The sequence below is a fragment of the Hibiscus syriacus genome, unplaced genomic scaffold, assembly GCF_006381635.1.
Source record: "Hibiscus syriacus cultivar Baekdansim isolate YM2019G1 unplaced genomic scaffold, ASM638163v2 tig00116951_pilon, whole genome shotgun sequence".
Lineage (NCBI taxonomy): Eukaryota > Viridiplantae > Streptophyta > Magnoliopsida > Malvales > Malvaceae > Hibiscus > Hibiscus syriacus.
The window spans coordinates 3,239,659-3,265,878 of NW_024063482.1; the positions used below are offsets into that span (position 1 = coordinate 3,239,659).

The 26,220-nt window shown below is 35.5% G+C and overlaps 2 protein-coding genes, 1 long non-coding RNA gene and 1 pseudogene across 5 annotated transcripts; 2 read left to right on the forward strand and 2 right to left on the reverse strand.

Annotated features, from left to right (window-relative positions):
- Positions 1-552: 552 nt before the first annotated feature.
- Positions 553-19,828, forward strand: LOC120188931 (annotated as a pseudogene).
- On the forward strand, positions 5,292-6,897 carry LOC120188932 (probable glutathione peroxidase 2). The gene is made up of 4 exons (XM_039192308.1): positions 5,292-5,574; positions 6,327-6,403; positions 6,511-6,572; positions 6,657-6,897. The coding sequence occupies exons 1-4, from the start codon at positions 5,416-5,418 to the stop codon at positions 6,881-6,883; spliced, it is 525 nt and encodes a 174-aa protein (XP_039048239.1). The 5' UTR covers positions 5,292-5,415; the 3' UTR covers positions 6,884-6,897.
- LOC120188933 lies at positions 9,556-26,057 on the reverse strand. The gene is made up of 3 exons (XR_005522459.1): positions 26,043-26,057; positions 10,354-10,801; positions 9,556-9,698 (listed from the first exon to the last, which is right to left on the reverse strand). It is a non-coding gene; the product is annotated as an uncharacterized LOC120188933 (long non-coding RNA).
- LOC120188928 (cysteine-tryptophan domain-containing zinc finger protein 3-like) lies at positions 11,173-19,233 on the reverse strand. 3 transcript variants are annotated; one of them, XM_039192305.1, is made up of 13 exons: positions 19,000-19,233; positions 18,724-18,884; positions 18,267-18,339; positions 18,041-18,162; positions 17,513-17,914; positions 16,126-17,396; positions 15,215-15,639; positions 14,275-15,124; positions 13,230-13,986; positions 12,969-13,129; positions 12,620-12,780; positions 11,805-11,956; positions 11,173-11,370 (listed from the first exon to the last, which is right to left on the reverse strand). In XM_039192305.1, the coding sequence occupies exons 2-13, from the start codon at positions 18,832-18,834 to the stop codon at positions 11,182-11,184; spliced, it is 4,674 nt and encodes a 1,557-aa protein (XP_039048236.1). In that variant the 5' UTR covers positions 18,835-18,884; positions 19,000-19,233; the 3' UTR covers positions 11,173-11,181. The 3 variants fall into 3 exon arrangements, with proteins under 3 accessions (XP_039048236.1, XP_039048237.1, XP_039048235.1); XM_039192306.1 differs by having other exon boundaries at positions 17,513-17,592; positions 17,671-17,914; positions 18,724-19,232; XM_039192304.1 differs by having other exon boundaries at positions 18,724-19,232.
- Positions 26,058-26,220: the final 163 nt, after the last annotated feature.

A 26,220-nucleotide genomic window follows, 5' to 3' on the forward strand; every position in this document is an offset into this window, starting at 1 on the left:
TTATTTTAAAAGTGGAGGAGTAAGGACTGAGTAATTAAGGTTTTAAGGATTGTGTTCATTTAAAGAGGGAGTAACCGGTCATTGTGGAAGGCAATCTTGTGTGACAATATGGTTTTCAGGTCAGCTGGTGAACACACCAGATCACCGTTTTGATATTCATAAGAACAATTGTTAATATTAAGTGATCGATTTGTTATAAATCAATAATATTAGTGATTAAATCAATAATTTTGAAATATTAATGAGATAAAGAGGACACTACTCAAACACGCGTGCTAACCATTTGTGTGCATTAAAATGTACTTTTTTTCCGCCTATACATGTATGTGCTATATATGTGTCTAATATTTATTTGTTTGCTTTTATTATATTATATCAATATTGAAACTTGTAAAACTTGAATTTATGGCTTTTAAAATTAAAAAAAAAATTGACCTGCCCAAATTGAATCGAGTGTTGATCAGTGATCACCATAATCACAATCTAAATAATACAAACGTCCCTTATTATGCGTTCTCTTTTCGTTAGTTGTGTCTAGGATTTTATTAATTATTTCTTCATTCTCTTTGCTCTTCCCCTTCCTCTTCTCCGTCCCTGCTTCATCGGAGGAAGAATAGAGAAAGCATCGGAGGAAGAATAGAGAAAGCCCTCTCCAACTCCTCCTCTTATATTTGTCTAATTTCAACCGCAACGCCGAAAACAAACTCCCAACATCGCCTACGATTCCACAGCTTCTTTTACCTTGCACTTGCGAGATGTGATGCCATCTCATATCGTTCCAGATTCTCGGTAAACAAGTTTCTTAATTTTTTTCGTATTTTCTTTTACGTATTTGTTTAGGGTTTCGTGCTATTTTCATTCCTCTCAAACAACATAATAGCTCGCTGCTTCTATTCAAAAATCCAATTTTGGGTTCCCCGATTATCCTTTTCATTCTAAGTCAATGTAGAAACGAATGAAAGATTAAGAGAATTAATTTCCCTTTTACATTATATTGTCCCTCGCCGCTTGATAGCCCTCACCACTAGCCTTAATTTGCAATGGCCTTTGCTTTCATGTGGAAGCTGCAAAATCTGTGGCCGTTTACGATGTTCAAATTCGATGATTTAAGAGCCTCACGTGAGTTAGTTCAGAAGCTTTCGATACCCGACCGGACTAAAAAGTTTGTGTTTGCTGTGAGGGTACCTAACTCTCAGTCTGTCATTTACATGCTTTCTGCTCAGAACTTATCCGAGAGGTCAGCTGCTGATGCCCAGTGTCTTATTAGGGAACTTAGACCCGATGCGGTCATCGTACAGGTTGGTGTCGCAGCTCTCTCCGATATTCTGGCTGAAGATAGTCTTGTTGGTAATACTGTTCCAACTTCCTCTTTTGAAGTACTCAAACGATGCTTTGTTAACAAGATTAACAAGGACCAGTATGATGATGTGGCTGGAAAGTTGGTTTTGAGAGAGATATTTGGTGTTGGTTTTCATGGTCATTTCTTGGCTGCCAAGAGGGCAGCGAGGGAGGCTGGTTCAGCTTTTATGGTGCTCGAATCATCTGTTGGTAATAATTTTCTTGCATATGATTCCTCCAAGGAAGTTGAGGCAGGGAGCAAGATTCAAGGTCTAGTTAGTAGTTTGGTTCCACAAAAAGGCACTTCAGTTCCAGTTTCCAGTTTTATGAGTAGGTTCCGCATCACCAATGATGTTCAGTCACAGATGGTGAAGTTGTTATCTTCGCATATAGATTTATTGGAATCAGGTTCTGTTCCTGAGGTCGGGTTGAATGAAATTCGGCCAACAGGGAGTTATGAGGCTCCACCATTTGCACAATCAATTTATCCACTGCTTTTTGGATCTTCATGATATATTCATTGATCTTCCTTCAATTGGAAGAGCACTTGCACTTTCACAAAAGCTGCTTTTAGATGTAAACAGAGGGGAGGCTGTGGATACTGGGATAATGTCTGAAGTTTACACTTTCAGAATTGCTGTTGAAGCTCTGAGAATTGCACTTAACAACGCTGGTCAGCTACCCATTGAGAAATTAAGAAATGCCAGGACATCTGATATTGCTTTTTCTGAGCTCCCTATTGAGGACAAGTCTCATGCAATCCTTGCACAGGCTCTTCAAAGTCAGGCTAAGAAGTTCAAGACTGTAGTAGCCGTAGTGGATGCTAGTAGCTTGGCAGGTCTTAGAACAAATTGGAACACCCCTGTTCCTGAAGAGGTCAAGGATTTAGTTTCCAATCTTGTTGTAGATGATGGTGAAACCTCAAATCACACAGACAATAAGCGGTTGTTATCTAAGAAACCTGTGGTGGCAGTGGGTGCTGGTGCAACGGCTGTTTTAGGAGCATCGTCTATCTCTAAAGCTATCCCTGCATCAACCTTCATGAAGGTTGCGACTATGAATGTACCTGCTTCACTTAAGCTAGTTCTGTCTCAGACCCAGAAGGTAGTAGGAATTGCTCTTGGTAAAACTCTTGGCCCGTCAAAATTGGTCGCCCCTGGACTTGCAAGTTCTGGAGCAAATTCATCTTTCTTCAAGGCAGTTGCTTCAGCTGAAAAAATCCGGACAGTGGTCCATGGTGTTATTGCCTCAGCTGAAAAAACCAGTTTTTCAGCCACGAGAACGGCTTTCTACGAAATAATGAGGAAAAGGAGGGTGCAACCAATTGGGGTCCTACCGTGGGCTACTTTTGGGTGTAGTATTGCAACTTGCACGAGTTTGCTCGTATATGGAGATGGTATTGAATGTGCTGCCGAGTCTCTTCCTGCAGCACCCTCAATTGCCAGTTTGGGTCGTGGGATTCAGAGTTTACAGCAAGCATCTCAAGCGGTGAGGCAGAAAGATGACAACAGAATACAAAAGTCTATAGAACGCTTAATGTACAGGTTGAAGAACGCAAGGATTCAATAGGCCTAATTCTTGTAAAAGTGATGCCTGAAGTAGTGGTAAGAAAGATTACTCTGTGCATAAAAGTCCATAGCAGCGGTTGTTTGTTGCATGATGATTCATAGGTAATTATTTTGTCTTTTCAAGTTTTGTTAATATATCAGTTATAGTAACAACATTATATTAAATAAATGCAGGATTTAGCTTTATCCATCATTTGCAGTGCACTTGTTTTCCATTTTGCTTACTGTAAGATGGTTGTATTTGTATATCTGTCACCACATGCTTAATGGCTAATGCTGATGCCATTAATCTGTTCATCATCAAATATGACTTGTCCTCTTCCTATTCTGTAATGGGACGTAGTTATCTCACGCGTCAAGAGCTCCTCAAGTGCCAATTGCAGCACTTCAGTCAGATTTCTCGATGTTACTGATATCACTATTGGGCTCTTATGGAAAAACCTCCAGATCCAGTATAGGAACTATTAGTAATGGGTAAACTATAAATTTCACCACTCTTTGAATGTATTCATATTTTGGTCACTAAATTTTAATTTTCTTTTAATTTGATATTATTTCGTTTTCTGCGATTAGGCCGTCAATTATTTAATCACGTTACGACAAAGCATTTATCTTAACAAATTATGACAACACCCCATTTTTTAAAGTTTATGAAAATATACCCCTAAAATCTTTCCTGCCAAATTTTTATCTTAGTTTTTTTTCTTAATTCTTTTTAATCTTCCGATGTTAAAGCATTTACTTCCAAATTTCGAGAGTAGAGAGGTAGAGGGGAAGACAAGAAATATGTCATGATTCTAAGATGACCAAAATACAATATTATAGATTATAGTCGATTGAGTTTTCACGAGTTTTAAATAGTTTTTTGAGAATGATAGTGGAAAATAAGGGTTCGTTTGGTTCACTGAAAACGTTTTTCGGAAAATGAAATCTGGAAAATGCTTTATAGAAATGTAAATTGTTTTTAATGAAAAAGCTGTACATATTGAATATGTTTTATTATTTTATTATTTTTAATTTTATTAAATTAATTTTATTATTCTAAAATTATATTTTATAATTTTTTAAATATAATGAATAATGTTTTAAATTGGGAAGAGAAGTACAAGTGAAAGCATTGTGAACAAGTTGATTGACTACATTACATCCCTAAACTTGTGATAATTCTCAACCTTGTTATAAACTTGATAAGAGATTACTGCATACCCCATTACTCCACCATCCTCCCCATCCTTGGGTGATCGATAATATATCAGAACTTGTTGAGCTACGGGGCAATAGGGAATCCAAGAGTCAACTTTAAAATCTTCTCCAACTTCAATCCCTTCCTTTTTAATTGCCTTGGATAACTGAGCCTGGAACTGTAGGAGGGCCATTGTTGGAGCTGGTGCGAGAAAAAGAAATTTTTTTCATTTGGGAAAGCCCCAATTGAAGAAAAAGATGGGGAACTGGTTGAAGTAGAAATCGTCGGGCTGTTGGAGCCACTGGAGCAGGAGGTCGTGCTGGGCGGAGATGACAGAGGAAGGACAACTGCCCAAACTACCGTTGTTGATGCGAGCGACGGTTGGGTCGTGGTGGAAGAATTCGGAGAGGATATCGGAAGGAGTGAACAACGGAGAGCACTCTGGGTCTCTTAAGAAGATGAGATTTAGCGTCGGTGAAGGAAGTGCCGTTGACGGTGACGCTTGGGATGTTATGCGGAGAAGAGGCCATGCAAGAGGAGAAACAGTGAAAGGATCGAGTGGAGCAGAAGAAGAAAGTTTCAGTGTGAAGATTGTAAAACGACTTACCGAATTTCAGTCGGTAAGTCATTTTACAGTAAAATGGGGGCAATTTTCGTTGACCCGTACTTTGTTTTCCATTGACTTTAACTTTTTCTTTGAACCAAACACCGTAAAACTAGGAAAATGTTTTCTTGTAAAGTGTTTTCCTTCAAACAAACGCACCCTAAGATGAGTTTATCGTTGTTTGGAATAGTCAGAAAAAAATCAAAGAATAACTGTCTACGACGGCATGAGATGAAGATGAAACTTTGAGTTTTAATGTTATTGGGAAGATGTTGAAATAGAAAGAAAAAAATAACTTTCAGATAAGCAGAAAATTAGGCCACATCAGCAAAAAAAAGGTCATGTTATCCAACTATTTCTAATTTAATTGAGTGATAAAAATTAAAACAATTCAAGGGTTGAGCGATAAAATTGCCTTTTTTTATAAAAAAAAAAATTAGTAACCAAAACAAGGATATAATCAAAGTTGAGTGATAGAAAGCGTAACTTAACCAGTAAGAATTTCCAGTAACAATTTTATAATTATTTGTAGTTCTCTGCTTGCTGCGATCTACATTTACCTTCTTCTTTTGAGCCTATTTCCCCTAATTTTGACATTCAAATCATACAATTCAGATCTTTAAATAAATACTGAAAAAAATCCGGACCTGGAACTTCAAAATTGGTAGCAACAGTGTATTCTAGAAAGGATAGGTTTGATTTGACTTGAAAATTAAATTAAAATGGATTGGGACTGCAATTTTACGAATTTGGTTGCTCTGGTATTTCTGGGATTTTCCTTATTTCTGTATTTTCAGTTTCAATCTCCATCTTCTTCGGGCCACATTCATGGCTTGGCTGAAGACGCTTCCCTAAAGTCCATATACCACTTCACGGTCAAGGTATTCCCTTTTCTTTTTAGTTATTTGGATAATAGTACTATGATGGGACTGAGGAGATGAATCAGAGCTAAAAAAAAATTACCTTTTAAACTTGAATTACTTGCTTTCCCTCAATGTTTGTCTATTTGCTGCTGCCGGACCTGGATTTATATTACAGTTGAATTACTTGTTACTTGTATGTCTGCTGGTATATATCATCACTTAAAAGACCCGATTCATTCCGCGGGGCTATTTCGTGATAGCATAAACCAAAGCTATCATCTTTAAGTACTACATATATATATTGCAGGTGTGCCTCCAGATATTCGAACCCAGAACTCGAAACATAGCACAAATATAAGCACACTCTGCAGAATGGATACCAATTCATCTACTAATTTCACATCCGGACTCCGCTAATAGACTGTGTTGTGATAGCCAAAACCTAAATTGTCCTTTGTAGATACCCATAAGTCCATCAAGGTTTTGTCAATCTTTAGATGCACCTCTAGAGGTTTGAACCAGAAACATAGCACACATATACAAATGCACTATGCAGAATGGATATCACTTGATCTATTGTAGGTACCCAAAGAAGACAATTGTGATTTATGCAATCACGACAAGGTCATACGGGCTAGGTCGGTTTGTGACAATCACTCTTTAGTTTTAACTTTTGATCATACACATCGATATCTGTTTCTTAAAAAAAAAAAACCTTACAAATCAATACCTGCTTCAACTGAATAAACTGTATGTTATACGATGTGCAGGACATTCATGGGAATGATGTAAGTTTAAGTGAATATGAGGGGAAAGTTCTCGTGATTATGAATGTTGCTTCAAAATGTTAATCTACATGCTTCATCAGTTTAATTATATGGCTTGATTCTTTAGCATCAATTATATAAACCTTTTAGCTATTCATGTTAAAAATCATTTTCCTCCCCTTGGCAGTGGTTTAACGCAATCAAACTATAAGGAGCTCAATGTTTTGTATGAAAAACACAAAAACAAAGGTCTGTCACTTCTCGTAAATTGGAGAATCTCTTGTGTTCTGTCTAATAGGTTTTGGATTGACGCTTATAAATGTTGGAGTGCAGGTTTTGAGATATTAGCATTTCCTTGCAACCAGTTTGCAGGACAAGAACCTGGAACCAACAAACAGATTCAGGAAGCTGCGTGCACAGTGCTTAAAGCAGAATTTCCTATTTTTGATAAGGTTGTAAATACTTTTCCTTTGTTAATGTTATTGTATCTTTCATTCTTTGCTTTTGGATCAAAGTGCACTTACAATTTATTGTTTCCCTCTTACAATAAGCAATGTTAGTATCTTGAACTGCATATATAGCATGTAACATCCTCAATACCGGGTTAGTGACTAAATTATAAAATTTCAGAATTTGGTGATTAAAGTAAAATAATTGAATAGTTCAAGGACTTATATGGTAAATTGTTATAGGATTGAATTGCAAGGAAAATGAAATTGAAGGACAAAATGGTCATTTGCAAGTAAATAATTAAATTTGGTTATATATATATATTAAGCCACGTGGGTGAAGGGGGAAGAAAACAAAAGGTTCCAGAGTTTTCTTCTCCTCTTCCTTATTCATACGTGAAGGCTTGAATCAAAGGTGAGTCTTCTTATTAGTTAATTTCTTGTTGAATTTAAGGTTGGCTTATGATCATTAGATGATAACTAAGCTTAAGGAAAGCTTAAGTTATCTTAAAATCAAAAGACGATGGAGTTAGGAGAGATTAAAGAGTAGAAGTTCTTGAATGAAATCTTGAAATAGAGTTCATAATTAGAATTAGAAGTTGGATTTGACTTGTCATCAATCTAATTAAGGAGTATGAAGTGTTAGAATTAGAGTTAGAACATATTGATTTTTTAGTGTGATTCTTGAATGCTACGTAGAAGATTGGATTTTGAAGTTAAAGAGGTATTGAATGAGTATTAATTGGTTTAAGTAGGTGTATGTAAGTTAAGGATATGAAAGGGGTTGATATATAGCGCAATTGAGCTAAAATGAAGTGATTTTCGTGCTCAAAATGTAATTCTGGGCTAGGGTGTATCGGTACTCATTCAATAGGTACCGATACATCAGGGGTAAAAATGCATAAAGATATTCAAAGGGTACCGATACCTTCAGGAGTGTATCGATACCCCCTTGAAATGGAGAAATTTCGAATGTAATTTGGGTTTCGATACCTAGGCAGTGTATCGATACGCCCCCTTAAAATGAAAACTTCGAATGTAATTTGGGTACCGATACATAGGTAGTGTATTGATACATACATTAAGGGATGTATCGATACCCTATAGAGTGTACCGATACCTACCTTAGTCAAGAATGAAATTTGCCTTTGTTTTAGTCTAAGAAATGAAAGATTAGAGTATATCAATTAGAATATTGATATAGATCCATGTATGATTATGTAGATACTGAACGTAATCCCGTTCTGGAACAATCGAATCATTAAGATCGATTCAAATCAAGCAAAGTTAAGGTGAGTGCATAATATAGGTGCAATTTAATGGAAATAAGACTTGTGATAAGTCTATTTCCTAGAGTAATTTTATAGTCTAATAGTTATGTACATGCATACATTATAGTCTTTATTAAACATGCATAAGTTATTTATATTTACATATGATTCAATACATGTTATATGACTCATGTGAATGTATTTCAAATACTTATGTCATAGAATATGAGATGGATGATTATATGCACATGAGAAATGTGATAGAAGAAAAGATATATGTGATTACAAAGGAAATGACATAAGCACATGTTTATATGAAGTATAATATTAATGCCCATGTGATGAAATATGAGAGCTCTGGGTATAGTTGGCATGCCAAGAGTCTAGGGTTTCATAGGTCATTCGGGACATATTCATGGGTCTTTAGGGACAAATCTCATATGCCACTCAGTGGGACTTATACGAGCTGTGGTGACAGCAAACGTGCACAACCTCCATGTATTAGAATACCTTAAGTTCTCAGTATATACATGGGCCTATAAATAATATGAAAAATGTATATTGCATTACATGTTACAGTGTTAATATTAGTTATAAGAATCATATGAAATGAAATGGAATCGTGAATGATAGTGATGATTTTATATGAATAGTATGTTATATGTTCATATTCATAAGAAATGCATTATTATGAGTTTATGTCTCACTAAGTCTATGACTTAGAGTGTAAATGGTTGACACATAGGTATAGAAAAACAAGAAGATCAGTCTTAGGAGCAGCAGAGCAGCATATCACAACTTGAAGATCAGACCAGAAGCACCTTACACAGTATGTGTGTTTATGTAATATATGTGTTGCCATGTAAATAGAGTCATCTAGTAGGTATATATGCTCTGATCAAGTTGTAATGTTTTGAACTTAGTGATGTAAATATAGTTTTGTGTTAATAAAAGTTTAAATTTACTATGGTTTTTATAAATGTATGTGTTTGAAAAGTCGACGTGACACCTTGGATTCGTATCCAGGTCGGATACGGGTTGGGGGTGTTACATTTTGTCCCGCTTCTCCATCTTGCTCCATGCACAACACTTCTCTTATGACATATATCTGCAGCAAGTACATGTTGCATCTCTCATCTCTCGCTAGAAAGAGGGGAGCCAAAATTAAATAATTAAGGGAGAATTCTGTTACATATTATGATTTTAATTTTATTCCAGCCTTGTTTAAAAAGGTCACGATAAAAAAATTAAAGAAAAGAATGAAAGAAATAGTAGTAGATGTGAAAGCTCTCCAACTATGTAAGGTGGAATCTCGGAATCTTGATATAAATTTATTATTTGGAATTTATGTTCGTACAATTTAAATATGTTCTTAGGATCTCTAAAATTTATACGTATTCTATAATCTTCTTCGAAATAATTATTTATTGTGTTAACCTTGTTTATTTTCTCGTCATTCTCACTGATTTCATAACAAATTCAAATAAAAGAATCATTACCACGTACGACATAACAGGAAGCGGCTCCAATTTTATTTGATGAAGATTTGAGAAACTGTTTACTTCTTTTTGGTACAAAAAATTGTTTGTTTCTATACAAGTACAGAGTTTAAGAGCAATTTTGTGATTTCGCAATCACACTCCATCCATAGCAACCTGAAATTCAAAAGATATTTTCCAATTAGCAGTAATCGAAGAGCCTAACAAATAAATCAAAAGCCATACAAAATGCGCAGATATTAACTGCCAGATTCAACCAAGAGATATGCCGACCTCGGCAATGCTAAAGCTGAGTGAAAGAATCACTTTTTCCAAAATTTGCTTAATAATGTATCAAAAATGTGTCCACCACATGGTATCACATTTTAAAAGGCTTAACTTTTAGGTAAAATATGGACATGCAAACTGGGAACATGGCTCATGCCAGCTTCTAGTCCCTGGACTGGACAACTTTTCTCAACTTGCTGGTTGAACATGGATTTTGGGCCCCATTTTTAGTCCTTTTGATGACATGACAATCTCAGAGCATCACATCACAAAAAGGATCAAAAATGGGAAAAAGTTGTAAAGTTCAAGGACTAATGTAGACCAAAAAAGTTCAGGGACAACTTGAGAAAAGTTACCAAGTTCATGAGCTAAAAGTTGATTTATCCCTTTTGCTAATTAATTTCCCAAACCATTGCATTGCAAATAATGAATAAAGTTAACAACTACTGTATTAAATACAATGTTACTACTATAAAGAATATACTTATTAACTAAGAGAATTGAAATTCAATAAAAGAACGGTAATGGCTACTATAACAGTTACCTATCAGTAACAAGATGGCCAACTTGAAGATAATAGATGATCCTCTCCTACAAAAAAAAGCATTTGCGACATTCCAAATTGAGAACCATATAAAGATATGTTCCTGTTACATAAAATATTTACTGCCACAAAATTTCTGCCACAAAATTTCTGCAACCTTGTTGAGTCTGAAGAGTAGCAAACCTGAGGACGCCAACTACTATGATCCGCTCCATGGTGATTTAACCAAGAAAATCACAGTCCTTTAGCCAGAGGAACTAGCATGTGCTGCTGCATTTCCCAGTATTTTCCAATGGAGGTCTCTTAAATAAAATAGTATGAACAGATTAACTAGACAGGTGAAGTAAAACTGCTTGTGGGAACAGTGATGCTGAAACAAAGGCAAACTCTACTATTGGAATTCTAAATCCGCCTCAATATCTAGTTGGCTTCTCCATTTTTATATAAACTTCGGAGCATAGTCACCAACTTATACAACTTAGAAAAATTATGCATTTTATCCGTTTTGAATCCCATGTCCTCAATACCATCTTGAGGGAAAAACTAACAGAGCTTGTTCAGGTCAGAAAGCAGCTGAAGCTTGTGAAGAATATACTGAAAATCCGAGATTTATGTTGTATTGCACATATGTACCGTGAGTGTTAGACAGTATGCACTTAGCCAGTTTTAGAATGTAAGTGTTAAGGATTGCAGCAGAAAGAGTTAGCAATCCACTCTTCTTTTTTCAACTCCAGAGCTTCATACCAAAGGATAAATCATCATCACGAAATTCCTTCTAGTATAAAACCATCCTTACCAACCAGATTTCCCCCCTGCCCCCCTTTTCTCTTAATGGCTAACGGCTTCCATCGCCAGTCGTATCAGACGTAGCACTCCCTCAACGTCTAGGGAGTTAAAATCAAGAGCCTTCTTCACAGAAGATATAGCCTCTCCACCCCCTATCGAACTCGAATTGGCAGTTGCAAAAACAGTTCGTGATTTCCTGGAAGCATCCATTACATAATTTGTATTCTGTGCCTGCAAATCATCCATTTGGTTTTAGTTATTGTACGTCACTGAGCTTAAATAGGATATACAAGCCATAGAGCATAAAATGACATGATGCATGATAATAAGAGAGACAATGGACAAAGTTCAAGGCAAGGCCACAAAAGCTTTTGTTCTTGAAAGCAAAAAGCTGCTAGGGCACACGTGCAACTTCAACATACAGAAACCAGTAGCCTTTGGGTCAAGGTATAGGAGGGAGGAAAGTTTGTGAGAAAGCAAAAAGAATTTTGGGGCATTAGACCAAAAGGAAAAACTTTTTTGGGGGAAAAGGTGGTGCAATTTATGTTGGGTTGGGGTGGTTTTTTATTTATTTATCGGGGGGAGGGGGTCTTCTTTCACCCTCATAACATATCAAAATCACAAGATTATACTTCCAAATTATATACAAGAAAAACTAGACTTACAAAATTAAGCAACCGCACAAAGTTAGGACGGTTTCGAGCAGAAATGACATGATTTCCAGCAACCTGGGGAGAGCTAACACCTTTCGGAAAAGCAATCTTGTCCGGGTGGTTTAAATTATCAACATCAGAGGCAGAAGAAGAAGGAGACTCACCTGATATGGAAACAAGAACCAATATCAAGAAGTTCAATTTAACTTCATGAATTTGTTTCAATCAATAAAATATTGACATTACTCTTAAAGAAATTTAATGTGCATAAAGGAAAATACGAAAGAAAAAGGTCATTAAATGGCTGGAAGATAGAAACAGATGAGTGCTTACTTGAAAATATCTATTCATATACATGCACAAGGCCTGTCCTAAATAGGACCAACGCCATTTTGTAAAACCTAGTACATTTTACATGTCAAATGGAACTAGAACACTGATGATTTACAAACTCAAGTTCTCCACCTAAAATAGAACAGATATGCATGTGTGAACAAAAACAACACAAAATTAACCAGAAAGACATTTGTCTGAAGATTCTCAGAAGAAGATACCAAAGAACAACTCCACGACATGTAAACAAAATACATGCAAGATGTAAGCAAGCAAATCAATCATTCATGCAGTGCAATCAGTTTCAGCTCTGCTTCTAAGATGCAAACATCTTATGCAGAGATCTTCTCACACTGAAGCACCAAAATTCCAGAGTAAAATTCAGAGGCTGGTGCTCCTCCATTACCAAGTGCAGAAGAACCAGTAATAACAATATGCATGACCTACTAGCAGGACAATTTCAGCCAATACAATCACTGGGTTCTTTGAATTACCAGGAGGAACCATTTGCAAAGCTATCTGCAACTCATGTCGGTCTCTATTTGCATTGACGTGAGAGGAATAGACGACTCTCATATAAGCAACCTCCATACATTTGTAAGCCAAAGAAGCAGAAGCCATGTCCTTTAATCTCTCGTATTCATGGGCACAAAACCTGAATATTAATTGGTAAAGAAACAAAAATAAAACCAAGTGCCAAGAAATGAATCATCCCGAAACAAAATGCAATAACAGAAGATTTTCATGTTAACGCTTATACAAGATAAAGCTCCAACAACATCTAGAAACTTAGGATTACAACAGAAAGAAAACACTGAGCAGAGCACCAAATATTTAACTTACTCGCAGAGTTTTGCCGTGCTACTATAAATTTGCATAGACTGAATCATCTCCCCATGCTTTGCAGTTTCGCCGTTGCAAGATTCTAGTAGAGAAGCACTATGAAGAAACTTGAGTGCAGCCTGGAAGTAAAGTGCAGTGCTCTCCACATTTGATCCAGAGTTCTGTGTGAATATATATTTGGAAAATAAAATAAAAACCTTGATAAAGGTTAGGACAATAATGCAACAAATAAGTGACAAGAAAACACTACTAAAGCAAAACCTTGACACGATCAGCTAGATGCTTTAAATCTTTAGCCTCCTTCAAAGCATTGGTAGCTGCCTGACTTGAAAATTCCTTTCTCATTGGACTTGGGGCATCAACACCCCCGTCCCTACGTCCACTAGATGTATGTTTTGAACTACTGTGCTGAGACCCATTCTGCTGATCAGCCTTTTTTATTTGATTTTGTACTTTCAGTGCATCATCATCTTGAGATTCATCAGCACCATTTCCTGTTTGAGACCCAGAAACTGGGAGGGGGCAACAAGTCAGCATCTCATTTTTAGTTCCTCCTGCGGGTAGTAATGGTCGCAAATTCCCTCTCCCAGAAGCAATTTCTGCTTGATCAGATTTGTCAGAGTGGAACATCTTTGTGTATTTTTCCCTACTGCCACCCTGTACCAAATTCTGCTTCACAGTAGAGATTTCATCTTGACCTTCAGTGGCATCTGATTTAGTATTTGACTGACACAAATTTGGTTGACTCTCTCTTTTACTACTCTCACCAGACAATTTTCCCAAAGATTCTTTGTTATCAAAAAATCTGTTCTCACTTTCACCAGACTTGACCCCAGGCCTCTCCTGAAATTTGTTTCTACCAACCCTAGGTTTTATCTCATATGAAGACACATAATCTTGCTGTTTATAAGCAGAATCAGATTTAAAATTAGGAGACCTGTCCTTTGACCGCGAGGATCCCTTGCCAGACTTTCTTGGACGAGAGATATTGGCATTGCCACAGTTGTCATTCTGATGTTCCTCATAATAGTGTTCATCCATTATTGTTGATTTACCAGCATAATGGGCCTCTTGGCCTAAGTAATCAACACTACCGTTTATAGACTGCCCTTTCCTGATCTCAGGAGAAGATTCAATTGGTGCCTTTGCTTTACTTCCACCTAATTGGCAATGATGCTTATCCTTAATATCATGTATAGAGGACTCAAGGGACCCATGTTGAGCCGTAAAAGAAGATTTTTCCCTCCATACTGTCCCTGATCTGTTGCTCATACCATTATCTTCACCATCTGAGCTCCTTGGATTACCGGCAAGAGAAAGACCAGCATCACAAGACTCATCGCTCCCTGCAACATTCCTCCTTGTTGAAGGAAGTTTATCAGGATTGGCAATCCTCATAGGAGATGAAGAAACTGATTCCACAGGTGAGCCTTTTGTTTCATTGAAGCCAGGTTTTGATTTACGTGAACCAGAAACCTTAGATGAGCTAGAAGTAGCTGCTAATGAAGGCTGGGCAGATCCAAAAACCCTTTTCAAAGAATCCATACCATCTAAACTCCGTCGGGACAGAGAGCTGCCTAGATCTTGCCAGGTCTGGTGATTCTTTGTCTGTCTAGTTCTTTTCTCAAGTTTACCGCTGCTTTTGCTTGTAGAGGAATCCTTTCCTCCTGACGTAGATACCCTGGCCTTTTTTTCTCTCCTGTATTCATTCTCGCTGAAATCTTCCTTTGCAAACACTCTGCTAACCTGGAAGTGACTGCCAATACTTTGGGGAAAGCCTGCATTTAGTCGACCATCAATACATTCATAAACTTTCCTCTTTCTTGAAGCTTCACCACTATCAAAATTTGCCAGATCCAGTGACCCATCAGTTAAGGATACTTGAAATTTTTCCTTTGATCTTTTACCAGATATCTGTTGCCTGTCCTTCTTATCTAACTTTGGATCCTTACAAGAAGAAAGTTCACTGTGCTTGGGCTGATCCTTTCCTACTGATGCGGTAGGTAAACCATTATTAGGCGCCCCCATCCCACCATGCTCAGACATGCAATCTTCATCAGCAAAATGTAAATTTTCAACCTTAATTTTCTTGGAGGACTTTAAAGAATCTTGATCAGCAGTCCTTTTTCCTTTCATCTCCGAAGTTTTGGCATTGCCTGTTTGTATGTTTTATAAAATCAACACATTACATAATTATAAAATAAAAGAATTTACAAGAACAATATGTAACAGTTTAAAAAGAATACCTCCATCATAACTGTGTTCCAACAATTTATGCTTATCTTTCTGCTTATTTTTCTTTTTCTTGACAGGCAAATCACGTTTGCTTAGATTATGTAAACCAGGTTCACCTACCACAGGAGACTGAGTCCTATCAGAGAAACTCCTGGATCTGACTGATGACTTCAAGTTACTTTTCATAGGAGTTGGCGCATATTTATCCATTGCATTTGATATTTCTTTTAAACCATGTTTCTTCCTTCCAGCAGGGGGCATAGCCCGTGAACCAAAAGCTTGATGGTTTTGGTCAGGTTTCAGGGCATCAGCTGAGGGTAATCTAGACATAATATTGCCAGGATTGCTTTGATTTTCTACAGCTGGAACTTGATACAATGCAAAAACAGCTTTTGTAGTTTCCTCCTCGTCAATACTGCAGTGATTCATTCCAGGTCTAAACATTTACAAGACAAATAATGTTAGAGATTTGAAGAAGGGAGGAGAGATATCATTCCACAACCTGTCATAAAGTTTAACAATCAACACTGGGGTGATGCAAAACACAGGCAAGCAAATTGTGGGATTAGCTATTAAGATTTTATCATGGGTTATACTTAGTATTTTAAAATATCTTAGTATTATTTTTATATCCTATTAGTTTTTGCATTTAAATCAAGTTTATTAGTAGTGTTTAAAGTATTTTCTTTGAAGTGCTACATAGAATAGTAGTTCTCTTCCAGAACTCGGCTTTGTTGTAGGCTAGTTGCCTATATAAATAACAATGGACTCTTTCTTTTAAAGGACAGATTATGACACTTAATTTTCAGAATTTTTTCTATTCAGATTGTGTGATGCTTAGGAATAACAGAAGAAACTTGCTTATCTGAGCCATTAAGTAACATTCACAGAAAGTTTGAAGGGGTGACAATAAAGAACTTACAGCCAGTTAAGCATGATGCAGAGCCACTTTTCAGGTAAGTCGGAAGGATTTATGCTAATCGGCAGAAGGCGCCACTTCTGACACTTATCACAACAAACCCAATTTTCCTTTATCAATACAGGAGCTGCAGTTGCAAGGGAAGTTCCAGCAATATTCACTTTGGTAGAGTTATAAGAACTATCCACAGTTGCTCTTGTGTATGATTCAGTTGCCAATAAATCCTCAATTTTCTTGCCACTTAGTATATCACTATGTGAACTGTTAATGAATGACGTACTTTTTCCATTATTATCAACTTCTTTCAGACGATCATCAGAACAGATTTCCATTGAACTTGTTTGGTGCCCTTCCTGTTCTGATTCTCCAATATCTCCAAAAAGATCTCTATACCTGTCTTCAGCCTTTCGAGATGGCATTTCTAGTTTTTGACCTCCTGGTTCCTTTTTGTTTGCATCAGGGTTACCATGAGCAGATTGCTTATTTTTCAGCATTGAAGAAGAACTAACCCTTAAGCTTTCTTTGGGTACCCCGGCAGCTAGACTACCATGACGCTTACTATCTTTCGATTTTCTTTTTCCACTAGAAGACAAGCACTCCTCAGTAGAAGGCAACTTCATATTGTCTTGCTCATCTGATGTAGCTCTCTGGCTGACCTCCTGTTTGGGAGGATCCACCAATTCACAATTCAGAGCTTGGCTACTTTTTAGAGTACTAGAAACAGCTTTGACAGAATCACAAGTTTTTTCAACTTTTTTGTACCCTTTTTTTCTAGCATAGCCTGAAACACCAACCACAGCACTTATCTCTTGTTCCTCCAAAACCTTTTGAACAGAACTAGCACTTTGATTCTCCCAGCCAATCTCTTGGGCAAGTACTGGCTCCACTGACTCCTCTATAGCTACATCATGGACATCTGCATTTCTTGTTATGCCTTTATTTTTTACCTTCTCAGCAACAGGATATGAATTAGATAAAAGAGGAAGCTTTAATGTTTTCGAAACAAGTTCCTCACAAGCCAGTATGTCACTATCTACTTCCTTCTTTGGCATAATTTCATTGTCATTCCTTACTTGCCTGCCACTCTTCCTTTCTCCTGGACAATCCTTTTTCTCCACTGACTTCGCTTTCTTGTCTCTCAATAATTTTCCATCACGCTTTTCAGAATTAGATCTATTCTCTTTCAAAATCTTTTCCTTTACAATCAAGTTAAGTAGATGATCGGGAAGAGGAGATAGTAGTGCTTCCTCCGGTACTGGGAAGGAAGTCATAAGCTGCTCAAAAATCCAGGGAAAAAATTTCAACGAGTTCAGGACTTTTGGTGGATTAGATGCAAGAAGATACAAGAAAAGAAAGTTGCTTTATAAAAGATTACAAAGGGAGGATTTACCCGAAGAATGCTCATTGGAGATTCAGATAATAACTCTTGAGACTCCTGATACATCACTTCACTTTCTGAGGGGCTCTGATCTAAGGAGGAGGAGGATGGTGAGACATCAAGGCCAAGACCACTGTAGATTGCAGCATTCTTTTGGGTCAGCAAGTTACCTGAACCCATTTTGATTCGCACCTTCAATGTTTTCTGATCTGGCACTGGCAGACTAGTACCTTTCTTGTCTGCAAATTCGCACCTAAAGTAAAGATCATCCACATGATAAGATATTATGCTGACCTCTTCTTTAATCATATCATTCGCATTTGATGTCTTAGGAAGGGTCTCAAATTTTGTAGGAGCTCCAGGCCTCAGTGACTGAGAATCACTTGCTGAACATACTGAGTTTTGTCGGCCATCCTATATAACAAAAGAATGTAAGCACCCAGTTGAACTTGGACTTCTCAAACAAACCAGGATCCTGAGATAAATTCCTTCTTTATATGAAATAACTCTATTTCCAAGACAAATTGAGAAAAGCACAACCTCTGATGTCATTTTTTGGGGGGATCTGCGGCTCTGAACTTTTGGAGGACCTTTCGGAGGAGGCCAACCAGGAGAACGTGTATAAGTAGGTAAGAATGACCCATAGCCACCAAACTTTGCCCCTGTGAGAATCGCAAGAAGCCAAAAATCATGAATTTGAAATTAAGAGCACAATGGTAACTATTGACCTCATAAGAAACATGATTCATTTTGTGTTTTTACTGACCCAGATTCTCTGCCGAAACTCCGCCTTCAAAATCTTTTTGAAAATGTCCAAGAACATTTTGAATTTTCTCATCCTTCAAAAGCATCACAAAAGTTAAATATCACTAAGAGATCATAAAACACATGAAAGGACACTAGGAACAAGCATCAGACAAGTAATAAGATATTGAGAAAAATCTGCATACATATAGTTCTCCATGAACAATTAGCCATTAGCACGGAAAACAATTCACATAATTAAACCTCCTAAAAACTAAATTCTCAAGATATCTGCATCTTGAACCAAAATAACTTGTAAAATAACAACCAAAAGACCAATCCATTTGTAAAAAGTAAAGATATTTTCTAAACCCAACCAAAAATATATAAAACAAGTGAACACAATATATAATCAAAACATTAGTTGAAAAAAAAAATAAAAGCTAAGAAAATAAAAAAAGAAGAGTCGTAATTCTTACTATATAAGATAGAGATGATAGATCGTTTTCGGGGTCTGTAATGTCATCACAGTCATCGTTATTGTTATTATAAGAGCAAGCCTCTCCTTCTTCAAGCTCAATTTCTTCCATTTCTCTTCCACCAAACTCTAACCATATCCAGTTCCTCCCATCGTTACTTCCTAACGAAATCATTCAAGAAAAAAAAATAAAATTAAAACAAAAAAAGTAAACCTCACCCCAATTATCAAGCTCTCGAACGTGATTTTTGACTATTTCCACCCACCTAAAACCCACCAAAACAAAGGATCTTCCGCGCTAATTTCAATCAAGCCCAGAATCTAGATAACGAAACCAAACACCTACCTGGAATTTTTATGACGGTTTAATTTCGAAAATCAAATAAAGAGATTTGAAAACAAATTAAATAGGATATCTCCAAATTTTACTCTTATTTAAGGGGTTTTTTTTTATGATCTCTTTAATTTGAAATAATCTGCATATGCAGAGAAAGATAAGGAGAGAGAGAGTCTCCCTGGTTTTTGTGTACAGACTACACACTACAGAGCAGCGGCGTTATTTTTAATTTTATTTTCATTTGTTTATTGTTTACTTCGTGTTTTCTTCCTTTTTAATCCACGTGAGCTAACCAGGGAGACATAGGAAGGAGGGTAAACAATTTTCTTTTTCCTTTTGGTCAAATTCGGAAAAAGAGCCTTATATCCTGTAATTCTATCGTATTTAATCCCTTTACTATATTTTTTTAGGTATAATCACATGTATTCAACCTATTAATCAACTAATCTGGATCAGATAATATAGAGACGATGACTATCTTTCGAACCCAAATTGCTTCAATCACAAACATCATGATTCAGATCTTTTACCTTACTTAAGGCATCTAATGTATCCTCACATTAGACTAATTAATTGTTAGTATTACAATTTGTTTATGTTCATGAATAAGTTTGTTTTTGTTATTCCATTATTATATAATTGAGGATTATACTATTTCGTGTGTATTTATTTTAATGGTTTATAATTCAATCATTAATACTCCATTTATGTTTGGTTAATTTTATTAAAAAATCATTTATTCTTTACATATTTTTAATTATTCATATACATATTTAATTATGTGTTTATAAACATATTTAATTAATGTTAATGTCCATTCATTCCAATTTAATCAATTTTAAATCTCTTTATTTTTCAAAATAATATTTTTAGTCTTGATGTCAATTCTTTCTACTAGTTTTGTCAAAATAATATGACTTAATATTTTTAACATGTTATGACTTGATACATATACTTTAACATTTTCTGTATAATTAGACAATATTTTTGCATATTGTGAAAAATATATCAATTTAACTTTAAAAAGTCGGTATATATATATATATCCAATTATTATATTTTCTTAAAATAAATTATTTAATACAATTAGCAAAAAGTTAAAACTGAAAATATATTTTTGAAAAGTAGATAAACAAATTATAGTTAAGGGTTTAAATCCGCAAAAAGTAGATAGTGTAGATATCTTCTACACAATTTGATCATTTCTTTTAACTGCCCATTATTTTGGATTTTCTCTCTCTTTATTTTCGACCTTTGGGGGGTAATAATAAATCGTTTTGTCTGAAAAATAAACGAATGGTGACTGGTTTCAGTCGTTGGTACAACGCGTGTAACGCACCACATTTCTTGGATTGCAAAAGGTTAAAATATTCCCCAAGTTCATATATCATTTGTTTATAATTTAGTTATCGTACTTTAACTTTTAAGGATTTATTTTTACTTTTAATTAAAATTTTAATTTTAATTTTAATTTTAGAATTATTAAATTTTCTGATATGATAATTTTAAAATCAAAAAATTGATTTGATAGACATGTAATAAAAATGACATGAAATTAATATAAAAATTTAAAATATTAAGAAATATATTTAAACATAAAAAATAAAAATATATTTTAAATAAAATGTAGGAAGATTAAATTCCAAATATGCGAAGAATGTAGAGACGTGTAACAATTTTAACCATTGCAAAATTCTAAAGAAAATTGAAATTATCATGGTAATAATTTGATACTGGTGCAAAATTCTAAAGAAAATTGAAATTATCATGGTAATAATTTGATACTGGTAAGATTTTTTTTAATATTTTATATTTATTTTTTAATATTTAAATAAATAATTCAAAATAATAGTAAGAAAAATCATATATGTGACTAAAACTTACGAGAAAAGTGTGCTGATAATAATGAAATTATCATCAAATATATAAATCAATTAATTGAATCATTTCTGTAATTAAAGATTTTAAAATTGATTCGTAAAAATTTTATCATTTTTTTTATAATTTTATCTAATTTTATAAAAAAAATATTTATTATCATTTAAAAGTGGATCTCAATTATTAAAAAATTATTATTATCTTTAATTTTAAATTCTAATATGATATCTATAAAAATATATAAATATTTATTATTAAATAATTAAAAACCTTTAAAATAAATACCGTGTTACATGATAAAAAAAATGACACGAGAACACCTATGGTTCATAATAGAAAACAAGTGAATTGATCGCACACAATACTCTAGGAGCGCTTCTTCTTCTTCTTCTTCTTCTTCTTCTTCTTCTTCTTCTTCTTCTTCTTCTTCTTCTTCTTCTTCTTCTTCTTCTTCTTCTTCTTCTTCTTAAAGTAATTGTTCAAACTTAATATCTTAAGGAAGAACAATATTTCGTTTTAATTACCGAGATCTCTTAATAAGTTCTATAATTCATATCTCTTAAATGTTATAATAAAAATAATACCAAACAAATTAATACTTGATGGATATTAAATGTATTAATATCCATGATAATTATTGTTCGTACTTCTAATGAATGGACAATTAACATGTACTACTGATTGAATAATTGCAGGCAAAATGCTTTATAGAAAGCATATGATTGTTGTCAATTTGTTACAAAATAATACAAGTGTCTTAAGATGAGTTCAACTGTGTAACAAAAGAAGTACTCCTATTTAATTGGCTTAGGCGCAGCTAAAACAGAAACAGCGTAGAAATACAGTGTTGTGGGATAGAAAGCAACCGGAAACTGCAGTTAATGACTTGATGAAAGCTGTCCTTATTTGACTGCTTAACAAAATGTCAACTTAGCTGCCAATTTGACGATCAAGAGTCTCGGTTTCCTGGTTTTTTATTTATTTATTTATAGATTTTCTAACAAAATTATAATAATTTATTCGGATGAGACATTCCGGGGGGTTTTTTAGCTAAAAATAAGGGGAATACAGCCGTCGAGAAAAAAATTATAATCTAAAGAGAAAATTTCTTCAGTAACAAAAAATGTCTTATAATATACGATTTTAACTAATTTTTTTTGGATTTGCCAAAATGACCAACAAAATCGCAATACGAAATAAAAATCGCAACGCGATCTCCAGAATCGCAAATCAGTTCCCAGAATCGCAACGTGATTATGAAGAATCGCAATGCGATTATGAAGAATCGCAATGAGATAGTACAAATTCGCATTGCGATTTTCCATAATCACAACGCGAATATGAAAATCGCAACGCGAACATATAAATCGTAACGCGATTCTGACTATCGCAACGAGTATCCGTAAAATCGTAACGCGTATCCGTAAATCGCAACGACAATACGTAAAATCGCAACGCGTATCCGTAAATCGCAACGAGAATACGTAAATCGCAACGCGTATCTGTAAATCGCAACGAGAATACGTAAATCGAAATGTGTATCCGTAAATCGCAACGACAATACGTAAAATCGCAACGCGATCGATAATTCGCAACGCGATCTCCGGTATCGCAAATCAGTTTCCAGATTCGCAACGCGATTCTGACTATCGCATTGCGATTTCCCAAATTCGCGTTGCGATTTTCCTAATTCGAAATGCGAATACGTAAATCGCAACGCGAATCTGTAAATCGCAATGCGAATCTGTAAATCTCAACGAGATTCTGACTATCGCAATACTGAATTTCAAATTCGCAACTCGATTTCTGAATTCGCAATAGGTTTTAATTTCGCAACACAAATGTTTTGGGTATATAACTACGCAGCAGCAGCAACTCATAACCTAAATCCCTAAATCGCAACTCATTTCATCTCCATCTATCACTCTCTCCGGCGACATCCGTTCCTATATCCAACGACATCCTTCCCCATCCGGCAACAGGTTTTAGTTTCACAGCTCGTTTGTTTAGTAAATTAATTTACAATAATTGGCAGCAACCGAACAAATTTACTTTCAACCAAAAGACAAAACAAAGACAAATACTAACTTCATAGTGTTAAATAATACACAGTTTAGCAGAATTGACAGCAACCGAATAAATTTACTTCAACCAAAAGACAAAACAAAAGACAAATACTAACTTCACAGTGTTAAAGAATAAACAGTTTAGCAGTATTGGCAACAACCGAATAAATTTACTAAGCAATCTAAGTGGAATGGTTAATCTAAGTGAAATTACGAGTAAATTTATCATCAAGTTAAATATGGAAAATCTTAAACTTACCTCGTTACGTAGAGTATGAACCTCATTCTACAACGATACTACCATCTCACGTAGAGCGGCAACCTCACCACGTAAAGTAGACACATCCACACGCCATGCACCATCGTTATCGCGTAGAGTACCGATCTCCTCACGCAAGACATTGACCTCATCACGTAACTCCCTTGACTCATCCCGTGGAGGTGGAGGTGGAGAACAGGGAGATAGAAGTCGTGGCATCTTTGCCGGTCGCCTATCATGAGGTGATGGTGGAGAAGAGGCTCGATGATGTGACGGGATAAGTGATGGCTCTCGTTGTAGAGGTGTATAGTCGGGTCGATCAGGTGATGGCTCTGGGTGAGGTGATGGCTCTCGAAGTAGAGGAAGTGGAGGCTGCTCATCATTCGTGCCATCAAAAAAACGCTGACTAGCTTGCCACCAATCAGTGGCAAGCTCATCCTCCGTGGGTGTCAGTCTCTGTAATGAAGTGTTGGTCTCCTAAAAATATAAAAACTCAAACAAAGTTAAACGTCTACTATTAATAACTTGTTTATATATGATAGTATTTGTGTTAACTTACATTATTTATTGTCGCATATGGTATTAAGTCTTCCCAATCCAACATATGTTTCCTCTTCCAGGAAATAGCCCTAGGAATATCATTTGAAGTTTTTAATGCATATGTCTGCATGCTGGGGAAAGCCTCGAATCCAAATCTACAAACAATATAACAAACATTAGTAATTGTTAAATAATTAATTATAATTTTGAAAACATTATATAGAAATTCTTACCTTAAAGGCCCAAACAAAGCCTGACAAAGTGTATTTCGACCCATTGCCACGCAAACTTTTGCGGTCATCAAAGGCAGACGACAACTTAGTCCAAGTAGCTTTCCATATATACGAACCCCACGGAAACAGATTCCATGCATTTAGGTCCTCTACCAATAATATTAGCTCCTGAGGAATAGGTTGTCTGGCCTCTCTGCCTAAAAAGTCGGCATACAAAAGTACTAGAAGGCATACTCGGACAACATCGACGTCATTCATCCGAGTTAAATCATCTTTCTTATTAAACAATTCTTCAGGTCGTCGACATGTAAGTTCGGCTTCTCTATTGACTCATCAGGAAAAACCCGGGATAACCATGATGGGCGGGTGATATGACGAGTGTACCGGCCTACATCATCGTGTCTGAATCGTAGACCAGTGATTAGCAGAACTCCTTCCGCCCAAAACAAGTATACGCCGGTGGAAAATGAAACCATATCTCTTCCTCACCACGTTGTATAATGTCGGATAGATCGCTAGTCATGGTCTGAAGCCACAAATGGGTCAAATTAGCATCTCCACCCGGATGCTGTACTCTCAGCCATGGCCCGAAGCAGGTTTCCTCAAACAATTTTCTTTGTGCAGGTGAAAGTTCGAAGCAATTGTAGTGGCTAGGCTAACTTTATTCCTTAATGTCAATGAAGCCGAAAAAAATTTCTACAAAAACAATAAACATACCAAGTTAGATATACCAAAAGCTACACTATAAAGATATACCAAAAAACAATAAACATAAAGAGTAGTAGTTTATTCTTGAAACTAAAATTTGCAACACTGTTTTATCTTTTGGTTAAAATGAAAATCGCAACGAGAGAATGACTATCGCAATGCGGAAATGACTATCGCAACGAGAGAATCGCAACGCGAAATGAAAATCGCAATGCGATTTTGGTTTCGCGTTGCGATTCTCTCGTTGCGATAGTCATTTTTGTTGCGATTTTCATTTTCATGTTGCGATTTTAAGTTTAGAAACTATTCTTCTTCTGCAAATTGAAACTTTAATAGATTGCATTACTTCAACCAAAAGACAAAACAAATACAAATACTAACTTCACAGGGTTAAAGACTAAACAGTTTAGCAGTATTGGCAGCAATCGAATGAATTTAATAAGAAATCTAAGTGAATAATTATCTATTATTGAATTACCAGTAAACTTATCATCAATTTCAATATGAAAAACCTAAAATAATACAAAATTTTCAAATAAAAAATTAAAAAAACTAACCCTCGGAGGTTGATTTTCCATTTCTGAATGATTGGGGGATTTCTGACCGTGAATGGTTGTGAGGGATTTCGCCAGAGATGGGGACGGAAATCTTCGGAGATGGGGACGGATTTCGCCGTAGAGAGTGAGAGATGAAGATGAGACTGAGTTGTGATTTTAGGTTTTAGGTTATGAGTTGCGATTACAAAATATATTGTGGACGGTTCAGTGTTCCGATAATTAATATTCGTGTTTGAAATTTGAAAATAAAATATGCGTAACGATTCTAATGGCGCTTTAAAAATCGCGTTGCGATTTACGGATACGTATTGCGATTTACGGATACGCATTTCGATTTACGTATTCTCGTTGCGATTTACAGATACACGTTGCGATTTACGTATTCTCGTTGCGATTTACGGATACGGTTGCGATTCTGGAAAATCGCAATGCGAATTTATACTATCGCATTACGATTCTTCATAATTGCGTTGCGATTCTTCATAATCGCGTTGCGATTCTGGGAACTGATTTGCGATTCTGAAGATCGCGTTGCGAATTTTATTTCGCATTACGATTTTTTTGGTCATTTTGACAAATCCAAAAAAAGTTGATTAAAATCGTATATTATAAGGCATTTTTGGTCACTGAAGTGATTTTCTCTAATCTAAATTGTTATAGTTGAGAGCGAATAGCAATCAACCTAGATTGCAATTTTTTTTTAATCCCAGATTACATTATTCTTATTTTTTTTCTTGCATACATTATTTCTCTAAGAAAGCCGACATTGTTGAAGCAGGGAAGAGTTCATAAAATAATTTTTCTATGTCAAAATTAAGGGAAAGGAAAATGAACTGAAAAGGGCAAAGTTGAAATATAGATGTGAAGCATGGAAACTGAAAAATACTGAAAGAACAAGACATTATATTTGGATATTTATT

What these genes read in the sequence shown, in the direction of transcription:
- LOC120188932 (XM_039192308.1), top strand. Translation starts at nt 5,416, where the DNA reads ATGGATTGGGACTGCAATTTTACGAATTTGGTTGCTCTGGTATTTCTG. An exon ending in TATACCACTTCACGGTCAAG is followed by an intron (nt 5,575 to 6,326) that starts GTATTCCCTTTT and finishes TACGATGTGCAG; the next exon opens with GACATTCATGGGAATGATGT. An exon ending in TGAAAAACACAAAAACAAAG is followed by an intron (nt 6,573 to 6,656) that starts GTCTGTCACTTC and finishes GTTGGAGTGCAG; the next exon opens with GTTTTGAGATATTAGCATTT.
- LOC120188928 (XM_039192304.1), bottom strand. Translation starts at nt 18,897, where the DNA reads ATGATTTCGTTAGGAAGTAACGATGGGAGGAACTGGATATGGTTAGAG. An exon ending in CTCCAATGAGCATTCTTCGG is followed by an intron (nt 17,397 to 17,512) that starts GTAAATCCTCCC and finishes ATTTTTGAGCAG; the next exon opens with CTTATGACTTCCTTCCCAGT. An exon ending in GCTGGTCTTTCTCTTGCCGG is followed by an intron (nt 13,987 to 14,274) that starts TAATCCAAGGAG and finishes CTATTATGAGGA; the next exon opens with ACATCAGAATGACAACTGTG.